General features: G+C 37.6%; 1 protein-coding gene across 1 annotated transcript; it reads right to left on the minus strand.

Moving 5' to 3' along the window:
• LOC308527338 (uncharacterized protein) lies at window positions 1-26533 on the minus strand (the record flags this gene model as incomplete). Its single annotated transcript, XM_081102649.1, has 4 exons — window positions 1-1270; window positions 4801-4952; window positions 8013-8125; window positions 26433-26533. 4 exons carry the CDS (start codon window positions 26531-26533, stop codon window positions 1169-1171), a joined length of 468 nt encoding a protein of 155 aa, XP_080958775.1. The 3' UTR covers window positions 1-1168.
• Window positions 26534-26662: the final 129 nt, after the last annotated feature.

A 26662-nucleotide genomic window follows, 5' to 3' on the forward strand; every position in this document is an offset into this window, starting at 1 on the left:
GAATCATATATGAGTGCTTATTCCAATACTGCCGGCAGTATGGGAGAGCAGCAGGTCATCCACAAAAATCTGCTCTGCAGTTCCCCATAAGCCAGCTGCTTATATGGGGTAGGACAAGCTGTCAGGACAAGGATTACATGGGGAAGTAGGGAACAGAGGCACGGGGAAGTGGGCTTTGCAGGCTGGGATGGGACTCCACTATTTGGGCAACAGGTTGTTAATCTTTCCATGATAATAGGCAGGTCTTGAATGAGAAAAACTTTATTGTCTTGATATCTGTGACTAGATTACAGAATTTGTTGGGGTCCAGCCCCATCAGGTCCAGGGGTCCCCAAAGGTGTGGATGGAGTCAGCGAAGAAGGAATGACACGGAGGCAGCGTTCAGTCGATCAGCAGCCTAGCCAGGTTCTGTCTAGGTTCTCCAGCCAAGTTCTGTGGCCATGTTCTCTCACTAGGTTCTCCAGCCAGGTTCTGTGGCCATGTTCTCTCGATAGGTTCTCCAGCCAAGTTCTGTCGCTAGGTTCTCTCTCCAGGTTCTCCTGCTAGGCTCTCCAGGTTCTGTCTTTTATTGTCTTGTTACATCTGTATTTATACCAGTTGATTTTAATACTATCAATTTATATTCCAAAGATTAGGTCGTTTCTTATCTCCATTCCAGGGAGTAAAGATTATGTAGCTTAATTGTGATTGTTCGTAGTTAAAGTGATTAACTACCTGCCTGGCACTTAGTTAAGGGGTTTTATTCCCTCCCTAACTTCAGGGGAAAATCCCTACCTGGGGAAACAACCTTTCTCAGAGAGGTGACCTTGGTTAAAACACATAGCGCCAAGAAGGGGAGCAAACATATTAAGAACAGTATGCCATATGCGCCAGGTCCCTTGAAACATATGCTGTGCAGATGTTTCTTCCCTGCAGCGACTGTGTCAAGCAGCAAGGATGACTGGCTTCCAGCAAGAATTCATGTCTATCTTTTTAATATTTTGTAATGATTAAACTATTTTTTTAATTAAAACAAACACACACAGAAATGCAACTAAGAATGGCTTGACTAATTAAGGAATTATCTCACAAGCAACAGAGGTTGGTAAAGTGAGTGTTTCTGAGTCTTCAATAACTCAGGGCTTTCCATCTTTTGACTCTGCATCTTCAGTTTGTGAACCAAGGCTCTTCAATATGGTTTCAAGGAGCTTCTGGCGTATTTGGCTTGAAGTAGATAGGCCCAAACCCAGTGGAGAGCAGATGAGCTCTCCAGGTCACAAAGCCACACAATCTATCAGAGCAAAAGAAAGAGGTGGAAAGGATTTGGGAAGCAATCAACAATACCTGCTACAATTTCTCCCTGGTATTTCATAAATTTGCACTCTATCAGTGAATGGCAATAGCTTGACTTAAGCCCCTCAACCTTGTCTTTCTTGTCTGCTAAAATTGAGGTTCTAAACTAGTAAAGCTGAGGAGCAGACCTTGAGCAACGGTTTCACCCAGACTCATCCAGGAAATCAGGCCTGATATAGCCAAAAGAGTGTGATCACACATTATAAAAAATAAAATCTATAAATGCAATATCCCTTGTGAACATGGATGCAGAAGTCCTTAACAAATATCATATAATCAATGCCAGTACATATAAAAAATAATAATAGTGTAGAGCATTTGGCTGTTTATCCATGGAACACAAGTTTGGCTTTACATGTAAAAATCAAATAGTATAATTCACCATATTAACAGATTAAGTAGAGGAACAAAAAGAATACATTAAGTATATAGAAGAAGCATTTGAAATGATTCAACACCCATTTAGGATAATTTTCAAGCAATTTAAGAATATAAATGAATATCCTTGTTCTGATAAGACATATCTGCAGAAAGCCTCCAGCTAAAATGATACTCAATAGTAAAGTGAATGCTTTCCATCTAAAATTAGAAACAGGGCAAGAATGACCACTCTTACTGCTTTCATTCAATATTGTACTGGTGATCGCAGCCAGTAAAATAAGGTCAGAAAAAGAAATGAAAATAATAGAAAGGAAGACATACAATTATCTTTATTCTCATATGAATAAGTAAGTACATAGAAAAATTGGCAGGAATGCACAGAAGCTTCTAGAATGCACAGAAGTGTCTTCAGCTGGCTACAAGCCCAAATGATAAAAATTGATTTATGTTAATTTCTACAATGAACAAATGGAAATAAAATATTTAAAATGCATATCAAATGCATTAACTACTTGTGAGATAAATTTAACAAAATACACTGAAAAATAGCAGACATTTCTCATTAAAGTTATAGAATACTGAAAGAAATGGGAGAGATTCATTATATTCATCAATTGGAAAATTAAAAATTGTTAGGATATAAATTCTGCTCATATTTATAGAGTCAATGCGATCCAAACCAAATCCCAATAGGTTTTTATTATAGAAATTAAAAACGGATACCAAAATTTCTATGACACTGCAAAGTTTTTCAAATTAGAAAAACAGTTTTAAAATAGAGAACAGTATTTGCTTGTATCAGGTCCCACTGAAAAAGCATATATATATATATATATATATATATATATATATATATATATATGTGTGTATACACACACACACACACACACACACACATATATAGCAATATTGGCATAAAGATAGACTTATGGGTCAATGGGAAACAAAGCTATTAATTCATAATAGACTCAAAGATATTTCAGTGGGAAAAAGACAGTCTTTCCAAAAAATGGTCCTGAAGGAACTAAACAGTAACACCGTAGAAAAAAATAATTCAAAATGAATCATATATCCAAATATAAAAAGCAAATGCTATAAAACTTCTAGATAAGAGTAGGACAAAATCTTTGTTACCTTGGAGTAGGCAAAGATTTCTTAGATAGAACATAAAGAGCACCAATTTATTGAAACATTGATAAATTGGACATCATTGAAATGAAAATGTTTGCTCTTTGAAAACCATCAATAAAAATAACAAGAAGGCAATCCTAAGAATGCAAATAAATACTCTCAAAATACACATCTGACAAAAATTGTGATCCAAGATAGTAGAGTCCATATTAACTCAATAATTAGAAGTCAATCAACCAAATAAATAATTGCTGAAAGATCTCAATAGTCACTTCATAAAAGAAAATATGGAAATACCAAGAAACATATGAAAAGTGCTTCACGTTATTTTTCTGTCAAGGAAATGCCAACTGACACCCCTAATGAGATACTACTACATACCTACTCAAAGAGTTAAAATTACAAAGACTGACAATCCCAGATGCTGGTGGAAATATAAAATGGTACAGCCACTTTGGAAAACAGTTTGGCCGCTACTCATGAATTAAACATCATCTACCATATGATCTTGACTTTTCACTCTTAGGTACTAACGCAAGTTAAACAAAAATATGTATCCCATACAGAAGTTTGTACATACATGACTATTACATCTTTATTCACAATAGCCCTAAATTGGAAATCCATTACTTGATGAATGTGTGATAACAGTTAGTAGATCTATTCAATGAGAAACTATTCAGCAATAAAAGAATAAACGACTGAGACATGCAATCTCATGGATTAAATTCAAAAACACGCTGCTGAGGAAAACAAGCCAGACACCATGTGCACATACTGTGTGATTCCACGAGATGAAATTCTAGAAGAAGCAAACTTGATCATCATTGACAAAAAAAAATCAGTAGTTATCTATGACTGCAAGTTGATTTGGCGAGAAGTAGATAGAACCACTAAATATTCAATTGATGTGGCTGTTACATGGAAGTAGACATTTGTCAAAAATTTTCTGAACTGTACACTTAAAATGGGTGAATTTTATTATATATAATCAAAATTCTTAGATGTACCTAGATAAAGTTTATTTACAAAATAAAGAGATAGCATGGTGTAGTGGATAATAGCATTGACTCTCCTCAAACTGCCTGGTTTTGAAGCCCAGGCCTCTCACTTACTGACTGTGTGACCTCTGGTGAGCTATTAATCCCTCTGTGCCTTGGTTTACCATTTGAAAAGTAAGGATAATAGCAGTGCTTGTCTCACGGATCACTGTTTAGAACAACGGCTTAGCAATTAATAAACACTATATTATTATTCAATAAATTGACAAAGAACCTTTAAAATCACTATATTAAATTCTGGGCCAGATGCTACAAGCAATTGGGTCAAGGCCCATGTGAAAAGGAATGTTGTGAAGTAATATATTTTTTACACATGTACATTCCCTTAAAGCAAAACTGTATCCTAAGACTTTTCAAAAGGAAACTCCTATAAGAAACTAATTTTTCTTTTCTCATTTACCAAAAATAAACTCCTATGATTAATAGATATTCTGTTGGTAGTCAATCAAGAAGACTGTCTGCAGTGTGTAGGTGTCAGACTAGTCAACCCTCAGATTCTGCTTCAGGACCAGCTCATGTAGGGCGGCACTGATGGCTGGGGATACACCAAGACAAAGTGACATATAAAGACATGTGCCCTGTCCTCAAATAGATTATCAGCATGGCATTACCCTACTCATACATGCATATTCGTTTATAACGAAGGGTTATTTCCTCAGTTCAGAGGAAAAAGCACCCACATCAAAGGTTAGGAAATATTAAAAACACAATGTTTTTAATAAGAAAAAATAGAAGGTCTTAGACTGGGTTTTGAAGAATGGAGTTTTCAAAACGTGATGAGTGGAGTCAGACATGGCAATTTTTCCAACCAAGGAAGCCCAGAGTCCAGAAGGAATTCTGGATTTGGTTCATAGACAATTTGGCTAAAGCAGAGGGGCCAGATCTGGGAACAAACCTGAGTTGGTGTGAGGTTCATATGGTGGCAGATCTTGAATTTGCTTTTATTGTGGACACTGGAGAGGAATGGGGACTTCAGAAAGAGGCTGAGACGGTGCAAGTAGTGTTTGGGAAGATGAATTTGGCAGATGTATAAAGCATGGAGAGAACCTAAAAAAAAAAGAAAGAAATTGTTAAGAACTGCCATCTCCTCAGTCTTTCATGCAAGAATCTCAAATTCATTTGAAAGGAATCAGCTAAAATTTGGCTTTTCATAATTCTTACTTAATTTCTTACAGTCTCTAATGAATTATTTCTATGGTAACCAGGTAGCTCTCCTCAATGGCCTTTATGCCTTCATGCTTCTTTATGCCTCATAGGTTGTTGATACTTTCTGTGTTGATGAGGGCTCCGCTGCTCTACTGCTCTACCTGAACCCTATCCTTCCGTAAAGTTCCTCCTGTACCCTGATGCTTTTCCAAGACTACACAGCCATACTGGGCTGCCCGTCACCACCACCACTTCCCTGAGCTCATAATTTGTTCATGAAAAATCCACCAAGCTGTCATGTAGAAAGGACACAGATACAAGGAAAGGGGGGTAAAATGAGCAGAGTTGATTCCTCTAATCTGCTGTTGGCTGGTTTTCTGATTTTGGATAATTCCCTGATGGCTCTTGACCTTGATTCTCTTATCTCTAAAATCTAGCATGACTAACAATCTTTAAGAGTCCTGCTTTTCTGAGTATGGGGTTATAATACAATATATAAAAATACTAAAATTATAATAAAATAGTAATACTTTCTTGCAATAAGTGTTATTGTTATTTTAGCAAGTTGGAAGCCCTTAGCTAAGATGTATTCTCAAGAACAAAAATCCATCGTCCCTTTAAATATTATCTTCAAGCGCTATAGGAACCCTACTTCCTTTGAATAATGTAAGTTTTATAAAGTCTTTCACATATACTTTCTCATTTGATACATATCAGGAACCCTATTGTTACTAACTGAGATATTAGATATTAGATATTGTTACTAGCTGAGAAAGCGGAAGTTTAAATTGCTAATGAGGAGGGTGACATGTTTTCAGAGACACTTATGGGTTATCAAAGGATCTCTCTCTCTCTCTCTCTCTCTCTCTCTCTCTCTCTCTCTCTCTCTCTCTCTCTCTCTCTCTCTCTCTCTCTCTCTCTCTCTCTCTACTTTTGCCACGTAGCTAGTCCAGAAAATTTACATATTTTATACCTGAGATTCACTAACTTCTCACTAATGTCAATTCTGTAATAAAATGAAAAGAAACTATGTGATGAATATGTAATCAATTTTGCCTTCCTTAAGACATTCTTATTTCCTTTCTTGTATCAGATAAATTTTTTAGGGGAATCAGGCAAAGAGATGTGAGCCTCAGGCCTGAGTCATTTTGTTATGATATGTTGAGGCTCTGTGGTTTATTTTAAGATCAGTTGCTATTTAGTAATTCATAGTCCTAGTTTTATTTTGGAAATGACTTTCAGTTTCCACTGGGCATGAATATTTAAGACAAGATTATCTTATTTGAGACCAAAATTTATCCTATGGAACACAGCAGAACATTTTCCAAGACTCGAGTAGAATATGGCTATAGGACATGTTATTACTGAAGGATTCTGCAAAGTATGCACCACAAACCTGCACACAGATACACAATTATGCACATACATGCAAAATAAGGAATCAAAGGAAATCTGTCAACAAATCATATACCACATACGGCCTTTTGACAAAGAGCACACACAAGCACACACATCTAGAAATTGAAGGAAATGTGTCCACAAATTTTGTTTACCATAATTGCTCCTTGCAGTGAAATTTCAGAATAGCATTTATCGAGAGAGAGAGAGAGAGAGAGAGAGAGAGAGAGAGAGAGAGAGAGAGAGAGAAAGAGAAAGAAGGGAGAGGGGGAAAGCAGAAGAAGCCTTAAGACACTGAACACCTTTTATGTCCAAGGTTAACATTCAGTATCTTATATCTATAAATCATTTTCCTTTCAGGGACATACCAGACTATCCATTTCCTGTTAAATGTGCATAAAAAAAAAACAGATACAGACGTTGGATAACTGAGTTGTAAACGGAAATTTTCTTCTTCCTTCCGTAGTCCAAGAGCTGAGAGGTTGTAGTAATTTCTGCTTCTTTTCTCCCCCAACTTCCCTGCACCCTCTACACGGGTTTGGGTTGTGCATGAAAAGGGAGATTCTGTGACTAATATCAATGAGACAAAGAAATAAAAGCTCTCTAATCCTTGGGCCAGGCGCCAGCCGTCCCACTGTACGGGGCCATTGGCCAGAAATCCCACTGTATGCCAGGCCCAAAGCCAGTCAGGATTGGATACAATGAGTTTCACAGCCACCTTTTCAGAGCTGACAGCAAATGTTGGGGCACCAACAGCCTTTGATAAAAGCTCCAACTTTCCCTCTAACATTTCTACCCAATAACAATAAAGCTTTTTAAAATTTATCATGCAGTACTCTCTTGAAGATTGTTTAGTGCTTTTAATTATTTTATTACTTTTTATTGCATTTATTGGGGTACCGTTAGTTAAAAAAATTATATAGGTTTCAAGATACAATTCCATAATAAATCGTCGGTATATTGTATTGTGTTCACCACCCAAGTCAAGTCTCCTTCCAACACCGTTTACCCTCCCCTCTTCTACATCCCCCAACCCCTTTCCCACAGACAACAGTATGGTGATTGCCAATATGGTGTTTAGTGCTTTTAAAGACACAAACTCATTCATCTCAATCCTTATAGTGAAAAAGGGGTGGGGCTGGTGGCCAAGAATGGGAAATCAATATTCTTTTCCTGTTGAGAGAGAGAAGGAGCGAGCACATTACTTTATGCAACAGTTCATTCTATTATTGAAATTTCTAGACAAGTCTCATAGGAATGTCCTTCCTTAAATTAAATGTGTTTGTCAGGGACGAACTAAACCTTGCTGTGCGATTCCTAAATAAGTTGTTTACTTAGAATGTCTTCTCTTAAGAGCAAGGTTCTTTGAAAGGCCAAACACATCCGCAAACCAGTTAATACTGGCACCCCTCACTGAAGTTTCTGGCTGTCTCAGATTTAATATTGATTTTTTTCTCTCACTCTCCCTTGTCTCTTCACAATGGCAGCAGCTGTCAGGAAGTTGGAAACTTCATGCCGGGAAAGCACCCAAGAGAATATGAATGCCATTAAAATATTTTTTACCTTTTACTTCATTGTTGTTCTCTAAAGCTCTTGAGCAGCTAGCTGAATATTGGGTAACCCAGAAGAGCCGCTCCTCCACTGGGGAACACTGGATCTGATTTCCATTAGAGATTCTGAATTATTTAGTGGAATGAGTGCCCCAATCAGCTTGCTTTCTGAGTGGTTGCCTCTGGGCGTCCATTCACATTCAGGGTGTACTAAAGCCTCATTCTCTTGAAACCAGAGCATTCGCAATTTGCAACTCATTCATTTTCATTTCAAATAGTTTGGGAAAAGAAAACTTAGTTTCCAAGAATTCAGCTGAATATAATATATATCTAGTATGCAAAGTGAAGCCTAGTATATTGAAAACCAAAAGAAATGTGAATGCCTTATTTAATCACAACCTGTTCTCATTTCCAAATTTTGTCATAACATATCCCAGCATATAATTTTCAGGTTTTGCATCCTTTCAAAGTTTAAATGAATAGTAGTTGCTGCAAGAAATGAAATTCTTAGTGCTCATGTTGCCTTGCTGACTAATCAGTTTATATTTAATGGAGTGAAAGATTGGATTCACACTAGTAGAGATTTCAGTGGTAACCTAGACCATGAAATTAAAAGGTTAGGTTAAAGGAAAAAGCCAATAGATAGATACATGATATAGATTCCTTTCTACTTCTGTATATGTGTGAAAGAGTAATCAAAACCAAAACAATACAACTGATCACTTATTATCGATTTGAATTTTTTCCATGACATAAGATATGTAGATAGAAATTGAAGGGGACGAATCTGAAGAGATGAACATTGGTCAGATCTATGGATCCTCTTGAAATATTCTTAAGGAAGTTACATTTTACTTTATTACTATCGGCATTCCTGGATATGTTTTAAGCCACGGAGTATCAGATTTCCATTTTAATGGTCTCACTCTGGCTGCAATGAGTAGATAGAGTTGAAAGAGTGAATGTGAAATGGGAATACTAGTTGAGATAATCCAGGTGGAAAACAAGGTGGTTGAATAAGTAAACAAGGGCAATGGAAGGACAACCAATGAGAGAGAAGAGAATTGACAAGAAGCAGTGATGATTGGGTATGAGTGGTGAGAGATGGTCAAAAAGAACCCCTAGGGGAAAAGGAGACATATGTAATACTTTCAACAATAAAGAATTCAAATAAAAATAATAGTAATAGCCCCTAGAATTCTAGCTTTGTGGATGATGGTGCCAACCCTTGAGACTGGGAAGAGAATTGGACAACTAGAAATTAGTCCACATTTGGAAATGTTGAGTGTGGAGGTTTCTGTGCAATTCAAGTGGAGAACAAATTATTTAGAAGAAATCATGGCACAAATTGACAATTTTAAATTCACCTTTTATGTATTTTCACTTGCTTTAATTGGTCCATGTATAATGCTTCCCTGAATCAATTTGTACAAGAAGCTCTCAACCCCATAAAAAATCTTTCCAAATGAGAGATTGCCCTTTTGAAGGGAGTGTTTAATTTATCTTTTTGATGTTCCTATGTCTAAAGAGAAAAGGAGAAATTTTGCTAATGACGAATTCTTTCATTTGTCTCCCGCTTGGAGGTAAATATATTTTGGTGGTTCCTCTTATCAAAGGCACTGGAGAAAATGGAAGTCATGTCTTTGTTTAAAATAAAAAGCTGGTGGTCTGTTACTTAAATGCCAAAGTTAGAAGCTTAACTAAGCCTTTTTTTCCATCCTAATCTCCCACCCCTATCCTCTAGGCCAGTGGCCTTCTCTTGCTCACTGAAACAATGATTCTTTATTTCCTTTTTATTGTATTTATTGGGGTTAACAAAAATTATACAGGTTTCAGGTGCACAATTCTACAATACATCACCTATATAATTATTCTAATAAATATTTAGTAAACTAAACTTGCAAGCAGATTTCCGCTATTCTTCAAAGTCTACAATTCCAATGTTTAAATTCCTCTTGCTTTTTGTTTTATTGTATTATGTATATGTTTGTGAGACTTCTTTCTTGTTTTGTTTTCTTTTTGTGTGTTAGTTTTGGTTCTCTGTATATATTTGCTACCTTAGCTTCTGCTCTATCCCCTGCCACAGCTAGTTGAAATTTCTCTGGTATTATCTTTGCATGTATGGGGCTTAGTCTATGTCCAGTTAATTTTGCATCCCTATCATGTACCCTTCTCCCCCAACTTCCTTTACATTACACTCATTTTGGCCTCATCCTATTTACATGAGTGAGGGCGAGTTTGGTAAAAAGAAAACAATGGTTGGTTTGTGCAGAATATTTGAAGGATTGGAATAACTACTAAGAAAAAAGTTTGGCACCAATGGGAATTTTGTCAAAAAAAGGGAAAATAAGTATATTTTAGCAGCAAATTCAGAATAAAGGTTTCCCCAAAAAACTGGAAAAGTGCCTATTAAGATGACTATAAAAGTGAACATTTATTTTGCAAATGAATTCAGGAGTATAGTTCAGAATGCAATTATCTTCATCTTGCAGGCACTGGGGTAAGCAATTTACAAATATTGCATGTAATTCTCACAACCCTATGAGGTAAAGGCACATTATCCTAGTTTTCTGATGAGAGCACAGAGCTAAAGGTGGTCAAATTGTGGTTTGAGCCCAGCCTGGCCCAGAATTACTCTGGTCTTTTTCAGTCATCATCTGCCCCAGTTTTTTACTACACTTTTGCCACCAAGTATTGCATTTTGACCTGTGGGAAATGAATCATTATGACTACTTACCTTTTGAAACTGTAAATTGTTACAGAAAAATCACAATGGAATTCAGGTGAGGACGTAGATTTCTATCCCAGTGTGGCCTCCATTTTTAGGAATAGCTAGAAATGCTTTCAGCTTCAAGCAACAGAACAGAAAGCCAGACTATCAATGTCTCATATAACAAGGCTCTGGAAATAAGTGGTTGCTGATATTGATTGTGTCTCAGAATTTCTAGCCTTTTTCACGTCTCTGCACTCCTGAAGCCCCATAGCGTACGTCTGTAGGATGGCTCTGTCTCAGGGGATGGTGCTGGGCAGAGGGGTTCTCCTTGAGCATCTCTGTCTCACAGAGAGAGAATAAATCCTTTCAAAGGCTATCAGAAGACACCACCCCCCTTATATGTTATTAGCCATGACAGGGTCATATATGATCTTACCTGGAATAACAGGTGAATAAATTGAAAATAGGATTTTTTTTGAGCCTTCGTAGTGGGAGGCAGGCAAAGGAGTTGGAGGTTGCCGAAAGTTATGGGGTAATTAACAAACACATCTGCTACAACCATTACATGGCACAGGCAGATGGGTTTGCCTTCAATATCATGAACAAATTGTAATGATCTCTTCCCAAAAGATCAAACATAGTTACTTGCACCTCCCTGGCTTTCTGTTGTTGCTTTCCTAATGCTGAATTTCAGGTCCTGAGTTTTAGCAACATTTTAAATTTCCTATTTTAACTACCATGGGCTTAATAAAAAGCTGTTTCAATGAAAAATAGTTATTTTATCTTCATTTTCATCAGATCACCTACTTCTGCCCGTGCCAATAGTTTTAAGTCCTATTTTTTCCCCTTATATCTATCATTTTCTATTTCAGTCCCTTCCTTTAGAGTTTTTGAATGATCTCACCTTATAAACTCTACAGATTACTGATTTGTGTACACTGCAGTTGACTATATATTTTAGGTATTAACATGTTTGTTTCTCTGGCTCAAGGAGAAGGTAAATTTAGCAGCACTTTTTTTCTATGGTAATGTTTAGAATAAGATAATACTGAATGCATAAGATATACTCCTAATAATTCATGCTAATGCCTCATTCAGTGAAATATTTTATCTCTAACAGTGGCACACAGGATGTGTGGTGTGGCCAAATGTTATTAGAGGAGTAATATATGCTTAAAGAAGATTCCTTTTTCCTGACCGCCAATCATTGATCTCTTTTTGATGAATTTTCTGAAACCCAATTATTCCAATTCATATTTCTTTCCACTTTAACTGTAGGAAGATTTTTGGGAAACACGTGGAATGCCATCCCATGGGCTGGGCTGTGTCATTCCAGAAGCCAGTAATGGGAAGCCCACCTATCTTTCTATATGAGCCATACTTCCAACATCAGATTTATCCATAATCGAGGTAATCTGTGGGCTCCTATTTGTTTTGTCCTGTTTTGCTTTTTATTTTTAATTTAGCAATTGAGTTAGAACTTGAGCAGTAAGGTGGTGTGCTATTTACTGGATCATCATTGAATCCCATCAATAAGCAACTTCTGAACATAATTCCTTCTCCTTCATGCAAGAGATATTTACTTTATACAGCCATTCTCTCACCTTCTTCTTTCCAAAGACTTGTTTATTAGCATATACTATTGTTCCCTGATATGTGTACAACCATGGATCTGGATTCACATTAGCAGAAAAAGTACAATAATGAAAACAAATTAACTCACAGCTAATTAGCATGGACCATGCTCCTGATGTTGTTAACAGGGGTCAGCTTCTATGACCGTATTGGAGACCACTGGTGTCAGATAACCCAAAGATGATCAGATTTGAATCTAGTCCTAGCTTACCTTTTTTGGATTCCAAGTTTGTTTTTTTTTTCAAAATGGAGAGTTTAAAAATACAAATAAATGCCTTTTGAGGAATCTCCAACTTTATAATTCCATTACTCTCTAGTGTACTCCAGGTCACTTCAATATTACAAATTTAATGATTGATTGTGCTGAAAAAGAGTTATCTAGCTTTTCCTCCCCCTGCTCCCAATAACAGAATGGAATGGATCACAAGTGACCAAGCCAATTAGGCTGTGTGTTTTTTTTTTTCAGATAGTGAAATTCTAACTCACTGCTGTGCTACAAACACTCAACATCTAGTGGTACTGACTACTCATAAGTTTATGGCTTGGTCAGGGCTTGTCAGGCATGTTCTACTCTGCCTCATCCTGTGACTAGAACTTTCAAGGTGTCCTTCTGATGGCTGCCTCAGCCGAGGTGGACTGGCTAGACATCTTTCTGTCTTATGTGCCCCTCCAAGTGGCTAACCTGTGACTTGTCATAATGGTGCTGGGTTTCAGGAAGGAGCCACCCAAAGGGACAAGCCCCAATGTGCAAGGGTCTATCAAACCACCACTTGGTTCGCACTAGCTAATGTCCTGTTAGCAAAAGGACAGACCCAAAGTCATATAGGAGGGGACTCTGTATAGGACATTAAGATCAGGAAGTGGGGGTTCATTGGGGCCAAGAATAACAGTCAACCAGAGACACCAATATGGGATTTCTGGTTCAGTAAATGGATACCAGTGAGTATACTGGCACCACTTCTGCAAGGTTCTTATGGTTGATGTTTTGTTCTTTGAAAATAAAATTACAACAAAACTAATAAATCTCTGAGATATTCATTTTTCTTCAGTGGACCTATTAAATCAAGCATCTAGCTTGTTATTCTACTATAAACCACATGCATGATATTTAGTATTTGTTGCTCCTCCAACCTTTACTCCCTACTTCTTTTCAGACACGATAAATGAAATGGAAAATATGACCCGGGTTTGGGTTAGAGCTAGAAAATTCCATTCCCTCAGCATCACCCTCCTCTTGACAACCTAAAGGGCCATTTCGCATTTGGTGATTAAGTATGTACTTTTCACCAGAGGCTATGCTAACAGAGTTGAGAATCCTGCTCCTGATTGCCCCTGTCAGAGGAAGGAGTGTGGATGCAGACAGAGCAGCTGTAACCTCTTCCTGAAAAGCTCACTGAGCCAGCACAAACTGCCACCATTGATTTTTCTACACAGATAATTGAAAACAGCTCGTATGCAATATTTCATAACCATCACCAGTGACAGTGAAAACGCCTTAATTCATGTGAATATATTATGGTCCCCATTGCAAACCTTAAGTTTGGGCTGAAGAAGCGTTTTCCTTTCTGTGGAAGTATAGGGTGTCCCAAAATTCACGCAAGATTTGAATTTTGCGTGAGCATTAACAACAACAAAAAAAAATAAAAGCCTAATTTTACTTGGTTTATTGAATCAGATTTTAATATCTGTTGCCCTTTGATTTCAATCCCTTCAACTTGATAAGCATTACCAAGTACCAGTTATGGCCCAGGAGCAGGGACAATGAAGGCCAATGAAGACCACGGCTTTGCGTATGTGCCAGCAAAGCCGTGGAGGCCATTTACCCGATGTGCTATTCCATACATAACCCTATATGTATACTTGTATACTTTATGAATCAATAAAAAATTTACAATTTTTAATTATAAACCTGTGTTTTCTATCAAAATTACTTCTTGCGTGAATATATACACTAAACTCAGAGGAGTCAGGCCAAACAATTTCAGAGCTGAGATGAAAAGTTATGGATAGAAAAGTTATGGGATTTAAAGAGAGACTGCAAGCAGTGGCACTAGCCACTGAAGTGGACTCTTATGGGATATCAAAGTACTATGGAATAGCACTACAACTTACATATTGTCAGAGGTGTTAATATTATGAAAGAATCTTCAAAAGCTTGGTCTATGCCATCTAAGTTGGGAAATGTGGTGATTCTCAGAAGAATGAAGACAGTTTTAGAACAGGCGCATTTAGAATGAGAAAACTATCCAAAGACTTTATTTTTTATTGTATTTTTATATCTATTTTTCATCACCTTTTATCCCCTCTACGCCCTCTTCCCCCTCCTCCCATCCCTGCCACCCCCGCAATCACCACACTGTGTTCATGCCCATAGTTCTCGCTCTTTTTTCTTTCCCTTTTTTTCTCAATCCCTCTACTCCCCGCTCCCAAGTTGTCTGTCTACTTTCTATAGACGAGCCTGCCTCTGTTTTGCTTGGTAGTTCGGTTTGTCCATTAAATTCCGCATGTGAGTGAAATCATGAGGTACTTGTCTTTTTCTGACTGGTTTATTTCATTTAACATAATATTCTCCAGGCTCATCCATGCTGTCCCAAAGGGTAAATTTCCTTCCTTTTGACAGCACAGTAGTATTATCTAAAGACTTTCAAACTAAACTGGTAATACACATTGTGCATGCAATCATTTCTGAAGGGACTGCACAATCGTTCCTTTTTAAATCAGCAACACCCAGCATGGCATAATATAAACTAGACTTTAGGTCAAGCTGATGATTTCTTTTTCATTTTAAACTTTTGGTTATATTTATTCTACATTGTCTCTCAATCTACATTTTCAGAATTGTAGCTTATTTATTACTGTCAAAATTTATATGCCTTTAACTTTTGAAGACATTTTTATAAGCTAGAAGGAATTCAAAAAAAAGTAAGGCAAATTTAGGTTAGGCCTTCAATGCCAGAGCCAATATGATTAAATAAACTAAGTCATTCAATGTAAGGGCAAACAGGACCCTTTCTCTTTGCTTGTCTCCTGCCCCACAGTGCAGAGAACAGTGCTAGAAATAAAACCATTTCATCAATGTAATCACCCTCAGTACATTTTAAGAGGTATAATTTATGGAGCATTTACTATGTGCGAAGCGTTGTTCTAAATATTTTCTAGCCAATATCTCATGTAATGTCCACAACAAGTTCATCTGACTGGCAGTGTTGTTTTCTATATCTGTGATGAGAAAAATAAGGGTCAGAAAGAGAAAAAATGTTACATGACCAAGTTCACCCAGTTTGTAATCAGCAACATAGATGCCAAAACCAGGGCTGTCCACAGTGATTCAGGAAATGTCAAGGAGAAGCAAAGCCTCAAGACCTAATAAGAGTGATCAGAGAAAGAGAAACATCCTTCCTCGTCATCATTACCCTATCCTCCATGTAGTTGTAGCACACAACAGTTATTCAACATCTGTGCTCTGAGTAAGTCCTGGTCCTCTCCGTCTGCATGAAACTGAGCTAATTATCTTTATACCTTTGAAGGATAGCCTGTAGAAAGGTTGGAAACTAGCAACCAGTGGCTCAATGTACCAATCTCTGAAAATAAGCACACACAGTTATCAAAGGTTGAAGCTCAGAAGAGGCTATGGGGAAGATGTTATGCAGGGCTTATTAAAAAGACATTTTGCATTTGTGAAAATGCCAACAATTTTAAATGTAATGGCAAAGATTGCTCAAACAACATACTTCGGGAATGGCTTCAGTGAAGGTTTCTAAAGTCAAGGTTTTGAATGAAGATCATTCTGAAGTTTTTCTCATCTTCATAATGAGTCTCTCACTAAAAGATCCCCTTCAATCAAAAACATACCTAGGAATACATTTCACCAAGGATGTAAGAGACTTGCACTCAGAAAATTATAAGACACTGAAGAATGAAATCGTAGAAGATACAAATAAGTGGAAGCACATACCATGCTCATGGATAGGAAGCACTGATATCATCGAAACATCTTTACTACCCCAAGCAACCTATAGATTCAACACAATTCCTATCAAGATGCCAAAGGCATATTTCACAGAACTAGATCAAATATTCCAAAAATGTCTGTGGAACCACAAAAGACCTCCCAGATAGCAACAGCAATCTTGAGAAAGAAGAACAAAGTTGGAGGAATAACACTACCTGATATCAAGCTATACTACAAAGCCATGGTAATCAAAAAGCCGGTACTGCCAGGAAAAGAGACATACAGATCAATGGAACAGAATAGAGAGCCCAGAAAAATAACTACTCCTTTATGGTCAATTAATATTTAACAAAGAAGGCAAGAACATGCAATGGGGTAAAAGATAGTCTATTCAATAAATAGAGTTGGGAAAATTGGACAGATATGTGTAAAAAAAAAAAAAGAAATTAGACCACCTTCGTACACCAAACACAAGAACAAACTCAAAATGGATTATTGATTTAAATGTTAGACTTGAAACCATAAAAATCCTAGGAAAGGAAGGGAGAGAGAGAGAGAGAGAGAGAGAGAGAGAGAGAGAGAGAGAGAGAGAAAGGAAGAAAACCTTATCCTTTGCAACAGAATTGATGGACCTGGACCTAGAGAGTATTATGTTAAGTAAAGTAAGCCAGTCAGAGAAAGAGAAGTACCATATGATTTCACTCACATGTGGAATCTAATGAACAAAATAAACTAACAAACAAAATAGAAACAGATTCATAGATACAGAGAACAGACTGACATCTGTCAGAGGGGAGGAGGGTTGGAGGGCGGGGTGCAAAAGTGAAGGGATTAAGCAAAGAAACTAAAACAAATTCAGAGACGCAGACAACAGTGTGGGGATTACCAGAGGAGAGGTGGTATCTTCAGAGTATCTCCCCACTTGAGAGAAGAAAGAGGATGGGAGACCATTAGTTGTACAATCTTGTTTGAAGGATGAGGAAACTTAGGTCCAAGGAAAGCAAGAACCATACTCAGCTGCTCAGGAGAAGAGCTAAGACTGGAATCCAGTGTATTATTCTCTTCTACTACAAATACTTGTCTCATCCTAATAGTGCCTTCAGGCAGAGTCTAAACCATTTGAACATGGCACTCAGATGAGGAGTTCCTGAACTTTGGTGACATCTCCCTGTCACTGCTTAGCTGTGTGATCTTGGGTAATATTTTACTCTCTTTAAGGCACAGTTTACACATCTCCAAAATAAAATTGTTTGACATGACTTCTAGAGTCTTTTTTGCTACCATAACATGCGACTCTGTGATTTTAATCTATCTGTGAATGGACTTCTAGTTTTCACAAAAAAACACCCGGGCCTTGTTTTTTCCACATTATGATTCTCCAGAGTTCTAATAAAAAATAAACTTGGAACCAGAATTTCAAAGACAGACAAACTCTAAATAAAGGATAAGATAGACATTTTCAGACATGCAAGAACTCAAAATTTTTATTCCCAAGTGCTGAGTTTTAATCAGCAATTTGTGAATCTACTCCAGCAAATCAAGAAACTAAGAAATGTGTGAGTCAAGAAGTGATAAGACAAATGCAGAAGTCCAAAGAAGTAGAAAAATAAAAGAAACAGATGTACATAATTAAAGAATTTATCTAAAATGAAAAAAAGAGAAAGAAATCCAAAGACAGTCATAAGGTGATAATTGTATGGCATGCCTGGGGAACAATTCATTAGTATTAGAACCAGAAGCCAGTGGACACTAAGAAAAATCCTTTTGGGAAAAAGACTAGAATGGATTACAAAACTGATGAGGGAGCTAAATGATACTAGTAACATACTGAAAAAATCATGAGTTTGTTTTATCTTTCAACAAGAACAAAGAAAGATAACCAACACCAAGAGAAAGAAATTCATAAAAACTATCAGTCAAACGTGAAGCAGAGAAATGCAAAAAAATAAAAATAAAATAAAAGGGAAATTATTTGATTCAGATGACAGAAATACTGTTTCATTGGCATTGGGGCCATGGACAATGAAAAAATGTAATTGTCACACCCTGTTTGCGTCTGCATACACATTAATGTGCCGTGCCAATGAAACTCCATGTTCTTGGCTTCCAGCCCTTAGAATAAAAATCTTGACAACACATAGAGCTTTTAATATTGGTACAAGATAAAATGTGAAGATTTGCAGCTGTGACAGGGAATACAGTTAACAGAAGTTGAGAAGTGGAATAAAGGAACAAAGGTGGGATGTGCTGAGATTCACAACAAAACCATCACAGTGATTAGCTCTGTGGCCGGAGATGGGGAGGAAATGGGGCTGGAAGGGAAAACAGAGAGTGTCACGCTCTATTAATAAATCAAAGCTGTGGGCAGTCACTGGTGAGGGTGCAGTGTGGGTAGTGGCGACGGGCATTACTCTCAGCCTTGTGTGAGCTGCTCATTGTTCCTTCTAAGTATTTTGCGTGGTACTCTCTCCAGACTCAAGTAGTGTCCTCACACAGGTATTTTACTTAATACTTAAGGGGTGCTGTGCAGATCTGTAGGATTATTTCTCTGTGCCACCCTCTCTGACACTCTTCTCTGTGAGCTCTAGCTGCCTTGGTCTCCCCAACTCTCAGTTCCATCTCCCCAACTCAGGAAATCTGCCAGACTCTGTTTCAATTCCCCACCACCCCACTCCCGCACCACCACCTGGAAACTCTCTTATGTCTGTAAAATGTAATCACAGAGCTTATCTTATTTGATTTCCATCTCTCAGGGATTACTTGTTTTTTGTCTTTGTTACCTCACGTCTTAACAATTATTGTTTTATTACATGTAACTGTTTTTATTTAAATGGGAGGGTAAATCTGGCCTCTGTTAGTTCATCTTAACAGAAGTGTTTTTAAAAAAAATTCTGAGGAGCAATTGGGGGAAGAGGGGGGCATCTGTAATACTTTCAACAATAAAGTTTAAAAAAAAAATTCTGCCTTATCAGTGATCCCTTTTAGTTTCAGACTTCCCTAACCGCCAACTCTTTGCTTATCTCCTGGTTTTGAAAAAATCTAATTTACCCGCCATTAAGCATGGTATTCACACCAACTAGATCTAGCAGTCAGTAACAGAAGAAAATAAACTAATTATATTTCTTAATTTTTATTCTGTACATTTCCACACAATTCACAATACAGAAAAAAGTATCCAAAAAGGTAACTAGTCAAAGTCTTTTTCGGAGATTAATTCAGTCTCTCAAATTAATTCCATTGAAAATCTCTGTAGAGCAACACAGTGATCAAGATACTTTATATAAATAGGAAATGCAAGAAAATTAGGGAAAAATACTTTATGACTTTGTTACAAAAATTCTCCATTCTTCCCTTCCCCACCCACCCTTCCCACCCACCCTCCCTCCATTTCATATTTTTCTGGATCTCACTTTACCTGGAAATAAAACTTCATCCTGTTGCCACAGCTACTACTTTTTTTTTTTATTCCACCTGCCAGCTGGCAGCTTTGCAAAATCATGGCTCTGGGATGTGAAAGGGCAGAATCAGAAACTATGAAAGAGCCCTTTATACCGTGTCTGAAACTCTTTGTACAGATGTTGCCTTTGAAAATGGACTACCCACCGCCATCTAGGAACTCTGGATGGCTGGACCCTTTTCCTACTCAGAGATCAAAATGAAATACAGTCATTCTTTTAAAACTGAGATTGTCCTCTCTATGCCTTAATGACTTACAGGAATGGATTTCCTCACTTTCAATCAGCAATGGTCCATACAGTATTCAAATGCATGGTTGCCCACTTAACCTTTGATAATTTAAATAGAAAACAGCCTTGCTATCTTTATGAAGACTAATTCAGAGCCTAACTTTGCTTTTCAAAGATGTGTTTTATAAAAGATTCTAATTTTACCAGGTTATTTTATCTATTAAAGTTTCAAATCTTATTTCCCTGGTGGCAAGAACCCCACACTTCCCATCCCACAATCAGGATGTTAGTAAGCATCCATTTCGGTTCTAGTTGCATTGGAAATTATTCATGTGGTCAGAGCCTCAGTCCAACAAATGGGGGAGGGGAATAAATATTTTTATTGTTAATAAAACCCAAAAGGTCAGGAACCATTTGTATTCATCATACAAGGTGCAGTAAATATCAAAGCTAAAAGGTATCTTAAAAGTGATAAATCTCACCAGCATATTTGAAAGAACTACCCATACATTTAAAACAAAAAATAAGATAAACAATTTTAGGGCTATCATCTGTTCATTTTTCTAAGTAAAGACAATTTGTGAACATCTCCTCTCTCTCTAATTTTAAAGAAGAAATGTTATATGTAAACCCTCAAATAAGAAAGCCATACACAGGCTTTGAAGTTGTTAGGATTGAACATATTTAGATTTCTGAAGGACTCACTAAATTGTCCTTATATTTTTCTAATTTAAATACTAGTATAGACCAACACAAGTCTGTGGATAAGTATAACTTTTTATGAGGACTTTGAAAAAAAAAAAACTTCTTCAAAAAAGAAAAACAACTCAGTTCTTTATAAATTTCTATTAGAAAATTCTTCAATTAGCAGAGCCCTACTTTCCCCTAAATTCCATAAATAATCTAATTCTTCTAAGGTGCATATATTGAAAATTTCATAATGATACTCCTTGAAGCCATGCTGAACAAGTTCAGTCTTTTCTTATATCTTCTGGATTTGCTTTTCATGAGGATCAAAGTTGGCTGAGAGCATATATTATTTATTTATCGGTTGCCATGGCAATTTGTGTTAAGACTAGAGCCTTATTCTTGTACTGCTCTTGAGAATCTTTTTTCCTTTCCCCATCACTGCTCTTCCTTTACCTTCCCAAGCCAGGGGCAAGGAATGGGGTGAGGGAGAAGAGTTGGAAGCAGCTCCCTGAGCTAGACTCCAGGGATGGGCCCACTTTTTCAGACTGTCTCAAGAGTGACTCCCTCCCCCACCTAGCCAACGTGTAATGTAAGACTCAGGCCTAGTCATTAGGGAAGGGAAGATGGGCAATTAAAACTGGAGCCCAGCCTGGCTGTCGTGGCTCAGTGGTTGAGCATCAACCAATCAGCCAGGAGGTCATGGTTCAATTCCGATCATAGTATGTGTCTGGGTTGTGGGCTCAGTCCCCAGTGTGGGGTGTGTAAGAGGCAGCCGATCAATGATTATCTCTCACCGTTGATGTTTCTGTCTCTCTCTCCCTCTCCCGTCCTTTCTAAAATCAATAAAAATACATGTTTTTAAAAAACAATTAGAGCCCAATTTAAACAGAAACACTTTCATAGCCATCTAGATGGCAGGAAACTGGGTGGGTGGGGGCTGGGGGGGGGGTGGAGAAGGGGGCTCTGATTGAGTTGTGTTCCAGTCTAAAGTCATGGAAATCTAAATCTGGAAAATATCACAGAAGTCTTTAGTCTAAGCTCCCTCCTAAATAAGGAATTGTTTTTACACAATCCCTGATTCAGCTGCTCCATTTTCACTTAAACACTAGAAGAAATACTGGCTGCTAGGAGCTCCCTTTGTTTTTTAGAAAGCCCACTCCATTTTTTCTGGGTGTATTATTTAGGAAAAAACAATAAATCTTTCTGTAAGTGTTAAAGCTATTTCTTTTCATCCTGTGCCTGGTCTTCCCGCCCTTGTTTTAGTCTGCAAATCATCTGCCATACAGAACTTGAATCTAACAGTCCTACTTAACTTACCTCCACCAAACATTCCTACTCTAATCTAATAGTAGTTCCTTTCCACATCAAACACCCCTCCCCTACATGTTCACTTCTCTGCCCCGAGAGATGCCTGGTAGAGGTGAGATTCAGAATGGAAGAATATCTCAGGCCTGTTCTTTCCACTTCAGGTACAACACAACTCCACCAGGTGATTAGGCTCCATGTATGTGACCGTGGATGACACACTTAGGTTTGCAAACCCAGTCACAGACTTAGAGCTAGGGAGTCTTGAGTGAAAAGACCAATTCAAGGCTCTGTGGCGCATCATTATGAAATAGCATCATTCCAATAGTGACTGCCAGGGAGAGAAAACAATACAGTAAGTCCTCTCTTAACATCAGTGATAGGTTCAACGACTTTAAGTGAAACAATGTATAATGAAACCAATTGCACCATAGACTATGGCATCTCATCAATGTTATAACAAAACAACATTGAAACAAACAACATTATTCAAGGACCTGAAGTACTAACTTTTTTAAATGTAGAAAAGCCAGTAAATCATGTTCAATGTTAATTTCTTCTTGTGAAATCCATCCTGATACCAAAGCATTAAACCTTTTCTTTGAATATATGCAAGATGATAAGTCTCTAATAGCAAACACTCTGAGTTTGTAACTTCACATTCCCTCTCAGTTCAAACCAACTCTTACTGTGGGATCATAGGTAAATAGTCTTCTAATTTATGGAAATCAGAACGATTGATATAAAACAATATAGAAGGCAATGGTGGGAAATGATTTACTTAGAAAACATCTATCGCATGCATGTTAGTCTGTGGTTTCTAACAATCATAGTTCTGGCTGCAATCTACCAATTACGATACAAAGCTGTGCAAATTGTATTCACTGTTCTGATGTTCCATTTATTCATCCAAAATGTATTATCAGCCTCATCCACCTTACGGGTTGGTAATGAGGCCCAAAAGTGTCAACAAACAAACAAACATCAAAATGATAAAGCACTAACATTTAAAAAATACTGGAATTGTTATAAACAGTATAGATTTGAGTTAAGCTATTTTCTATTGAAAATCATATGTGTTTTACTTAAATATTGGAAACAAGTTGTTCCCATCACCAAAGGCTCGAATTTCAGATGCCATTTGGCTCAAAATATTTAAAGTTTGGAAACTGGAGAATACCTAGAATCATCACTTTTTTTTATTTCTGTGGGTAAACTACCCCTCGCGATGAGCACGCCAGTAGTAGGAGCTGAGGCATTTTCCATGATTGCTTTTCAAGTACATGGACTTGGCTCCCAAATATCTTTTAGGCAGTTTTCTTCTGTGGTTCTATTAGGTTACATTTAATTCTAAGAATATCAAATCACAGCACTTTTCTCCCCCATTAGATGGACAGACAGTGAAGCAGATTTCTGATAGGAGTTAAGGATGCCTAAGAATACGCATCAAAGTCCACAATGCTCCACAAGTACTTTGGAGTAAGTTTTACCAAGTATGCCTTCTTTTCAATAGTTCGTATAGTTATGCTTAGTTGGTTTAAAAATGTTTTAAATTACAACTAAAGGTCATTCTCCCCCCAATTTTAAATCCTCTCACAAAGTGATGTTCCAAAGATTAAAAGTCAAGATGTTCATAAATTTTTCAAATAAATCCTGCCATTTTACAAAGTTGTTTTAAAAGAAAAACTCACAGAATCTAATTCCAGCTCCCTCAGATCACAGGCCCCTAGTCCCAACATCCCTCAAGGTGGTCATGTGTCCAGTTTAAATATCCCCACTGGCCGAAAGTCCATAACTCTGTAAGGATGCTCACTCCACTCTTTGACAATATTTATACTTCATCTTCTTTGTATTTAATCCAAACCTACTGTAATTTTTGCCTATTGTTTCTAATGATGTCCTTGAGATATAAGATACATGAGTGTTAGCTCTCATTTTAGTAGTGTTTGTAAGTTTCATCCTAAAGTCTTGGTTTCAAATACAATTTTAAGAACAATACCAAGACTCCAAGGAAAAAAATGCAAAATATCATTCTCTTGCATATTACTATTCTCATTTCATATTTCATAGAAGTAAAACATTGCTGGCTAAAGAGTGACCAGCACAATAAAGCCTTGATTGAGCCCCCAGCGCATGCTCCCCAAGGACCCTGGGGTTTTCTGCCCAGTGGAATTTGTTTCTCGCATTCATTTTTAGATCCTTAGTATGGAGTTTTGTTTCTTATATTCATTCTTAGGTCCAAGCCTGCATCCGAGTATGTGATAAATATATATTTAAAATAAATGATTAAATGCACAAATGTACAATTGGTTCACAAACATGATTAAACAAGCAAAATAGAGACAGACTCATAGACAGAGTGCAGGTGGACAGCTCTGGTGGGGGAAGTCGGTGAAGGGATTGAGCAAAAAAGAAGAAAAAAGGGAAAGAACTCATGGACATGAACAACAGTGTGGTAATTGCAGGAAGAATTGGAGGTTGAAGAGGAGGTGGGGATAACTGGTGATGGGAAAAAAAAGAAAAAATAAGTAATGCTTCAACAGCCTTAAATTCTATTTTTTTCTGCTTTTTTGGGGGGACCAATTCAGTGACTCCCAGTTTCCTGGGAGAGCAGGTGGTCCAAGGGCACAACTCCTTGCTTAGAATCCTATTTTTAGGATTTTCATTACACTATGGAGAGACAGCCTAGAATCCACAGATGGTCACAGGGGCATAACCCATATATAATCCAGTCATTCAGGTGACTTCAAGGGGGCACATTATTTACATCATTCAATGTGGAAGAAGTTGCCATAATTGTGGACTCCCCTGGTGTGGCTAAAACAGAAATTTGCTAAACCTCTCTGGCAGCTTACTTCTCAGAATAAGGCTGGTTGGAATTCTATAAGAGCATCAAGGTCAGTGGATATTTTTTTGTCCTTCAAGCAAAATGGATATTTGTCCCAGAGGATGATTTCATTTTGATCCATTTTGAGAATAGCTGAGGAGGATTTGGGTATGTGCATGGAAAAAAATCGATGAAGGTAGAGGCAGAAAGCCTGGGAGCAGGACTATTGCCACGGTCAGACAATTGGAAGGACTAGCGATGAGTGATGACCAGGACCCAGAAAAGGGATGATGGCGTCAAAGCCAATGAGCGGCTTGGCAGAGAAAAAAACTCTAGGACTCCCAGTCAGTCAGCTGAATATGGAATTCAGAGAATGAAAAAGTCGATTCAGAGATGGTTCTATAAAACATGTGCAGAAGCTATTTTAGAGTAAATAAATGTTTAAGCTCAGTTAGAAAACTCTCTAATTTAATGGATGTTCTACTTTTTTTTCCCCAAATAAAAATAATCCATTTAAGGAGAGCGATTGGTACTTTTACTTGATGGTTATGATGAGCCATTTTCACAATGATCAATTTTACTTTGAAATAGTGCAATTGCATAAAATAGCATGCTATTCCAGTGATTTCATTAGCTACTCCCACAGAAAGGAAGCCAAGCTACTCAGACTCCAGCCCACATCCAAGTTACTACACCTTCCGGGCAATAGCTTGTCCTAATCCGGTGTCAGTAGGCAACCTCCTGAGTATCAGTCCTGAAACTCAGCTTGGGAAGCGTGCAGGCATCACATCGAAAGAAACTCTCCACTTGAGACCCACAATAGCCTAGATAAGTTTCTGGGCTCAGGTAGGCGTTCTGCTTCTTGGAAGGCAGCATACATAATGGCAAGACCACTTGGTCGTGGATTTTATGGCACAGGCACCAGAAAATGCCATGTGCAACTGAAGGTCCATACAGTCATAAAACTAAGCTTAGTCATGGTAGAAACAATAATGAATACATGGAAATTCTCTGGTACCTTATCTCTGACTGTCGGTGATAACTATACATATACAGATGATTGGGATGCTTCTAAAATGTTTTCTCTTTTTAAAACCTATGCAATATATGTGTGTATAGTAGATAGACACATATATGTGTACAAATATATTTCTATGTGTTTGGGGTGGGCTGGCATATGCACAGAGTATTACTGATATGACATACAAGCGGCGATGTCTATATGGTTATTAGGTAAATACTATTGATCGCCAGAAAGTGGGGCAGAAGTCACTACACCCTGGGCTTTGCCTGTGATACTCATCTATGGTCTTAGAACCTTTTATAAAAAGCAGGTTCTACTTTCACAGCTTAAAAAAATATATATTTTTTAAATAAAGTTGGCATGGGGAAAAATAAAACTGCTGCCCCACATTTTCTATGACCTGGATATTTTGAGAATCTAGTAAATAAACTTCAGAAATCCTTTCAGCAAAGAAACTGTCACTTGGTCCAAATGAAAATTAACTACCTGTTGAGTATCTTTCAAGGCAAACAGATCTGCCTAAGCACCAAAGCCAGCGATTATGAAAAGACGGGGAGCCGTGGGGGTCGTGAGGATTCCCATCAGTCACCACTCATTTCACGACTGTGTTTGCCAGCTCCATTCCGTTTCAGGAACTGCATCAGATTTACGGTTGTAACCTCCATAGAGGTAAGGCGAGCACTCAGAGAACTCCCCAGCCATGGTGCTTACTTCCTCCTTGGCTTCTGTGCTTTGTCACGCCCTTGACTGGGACAAAGCACAGCTTAACTGGGTTCTATTTTATTAGTTGTGTGAAACTGGAACATAGGGCTTCAAAAATGACTATCATGT

This window comes from Myotis nattereri, assembly GCF_964212035.1.
Source record: "Myotis nattereri genome assembly, chromosome: 11".
NCBI classification, from domain to species: Eukaryota; Metazoa; Chordata; class Mammalia; order Chiroptera; family Vespertilionidae; genus Myotis; species Myotis nattereri.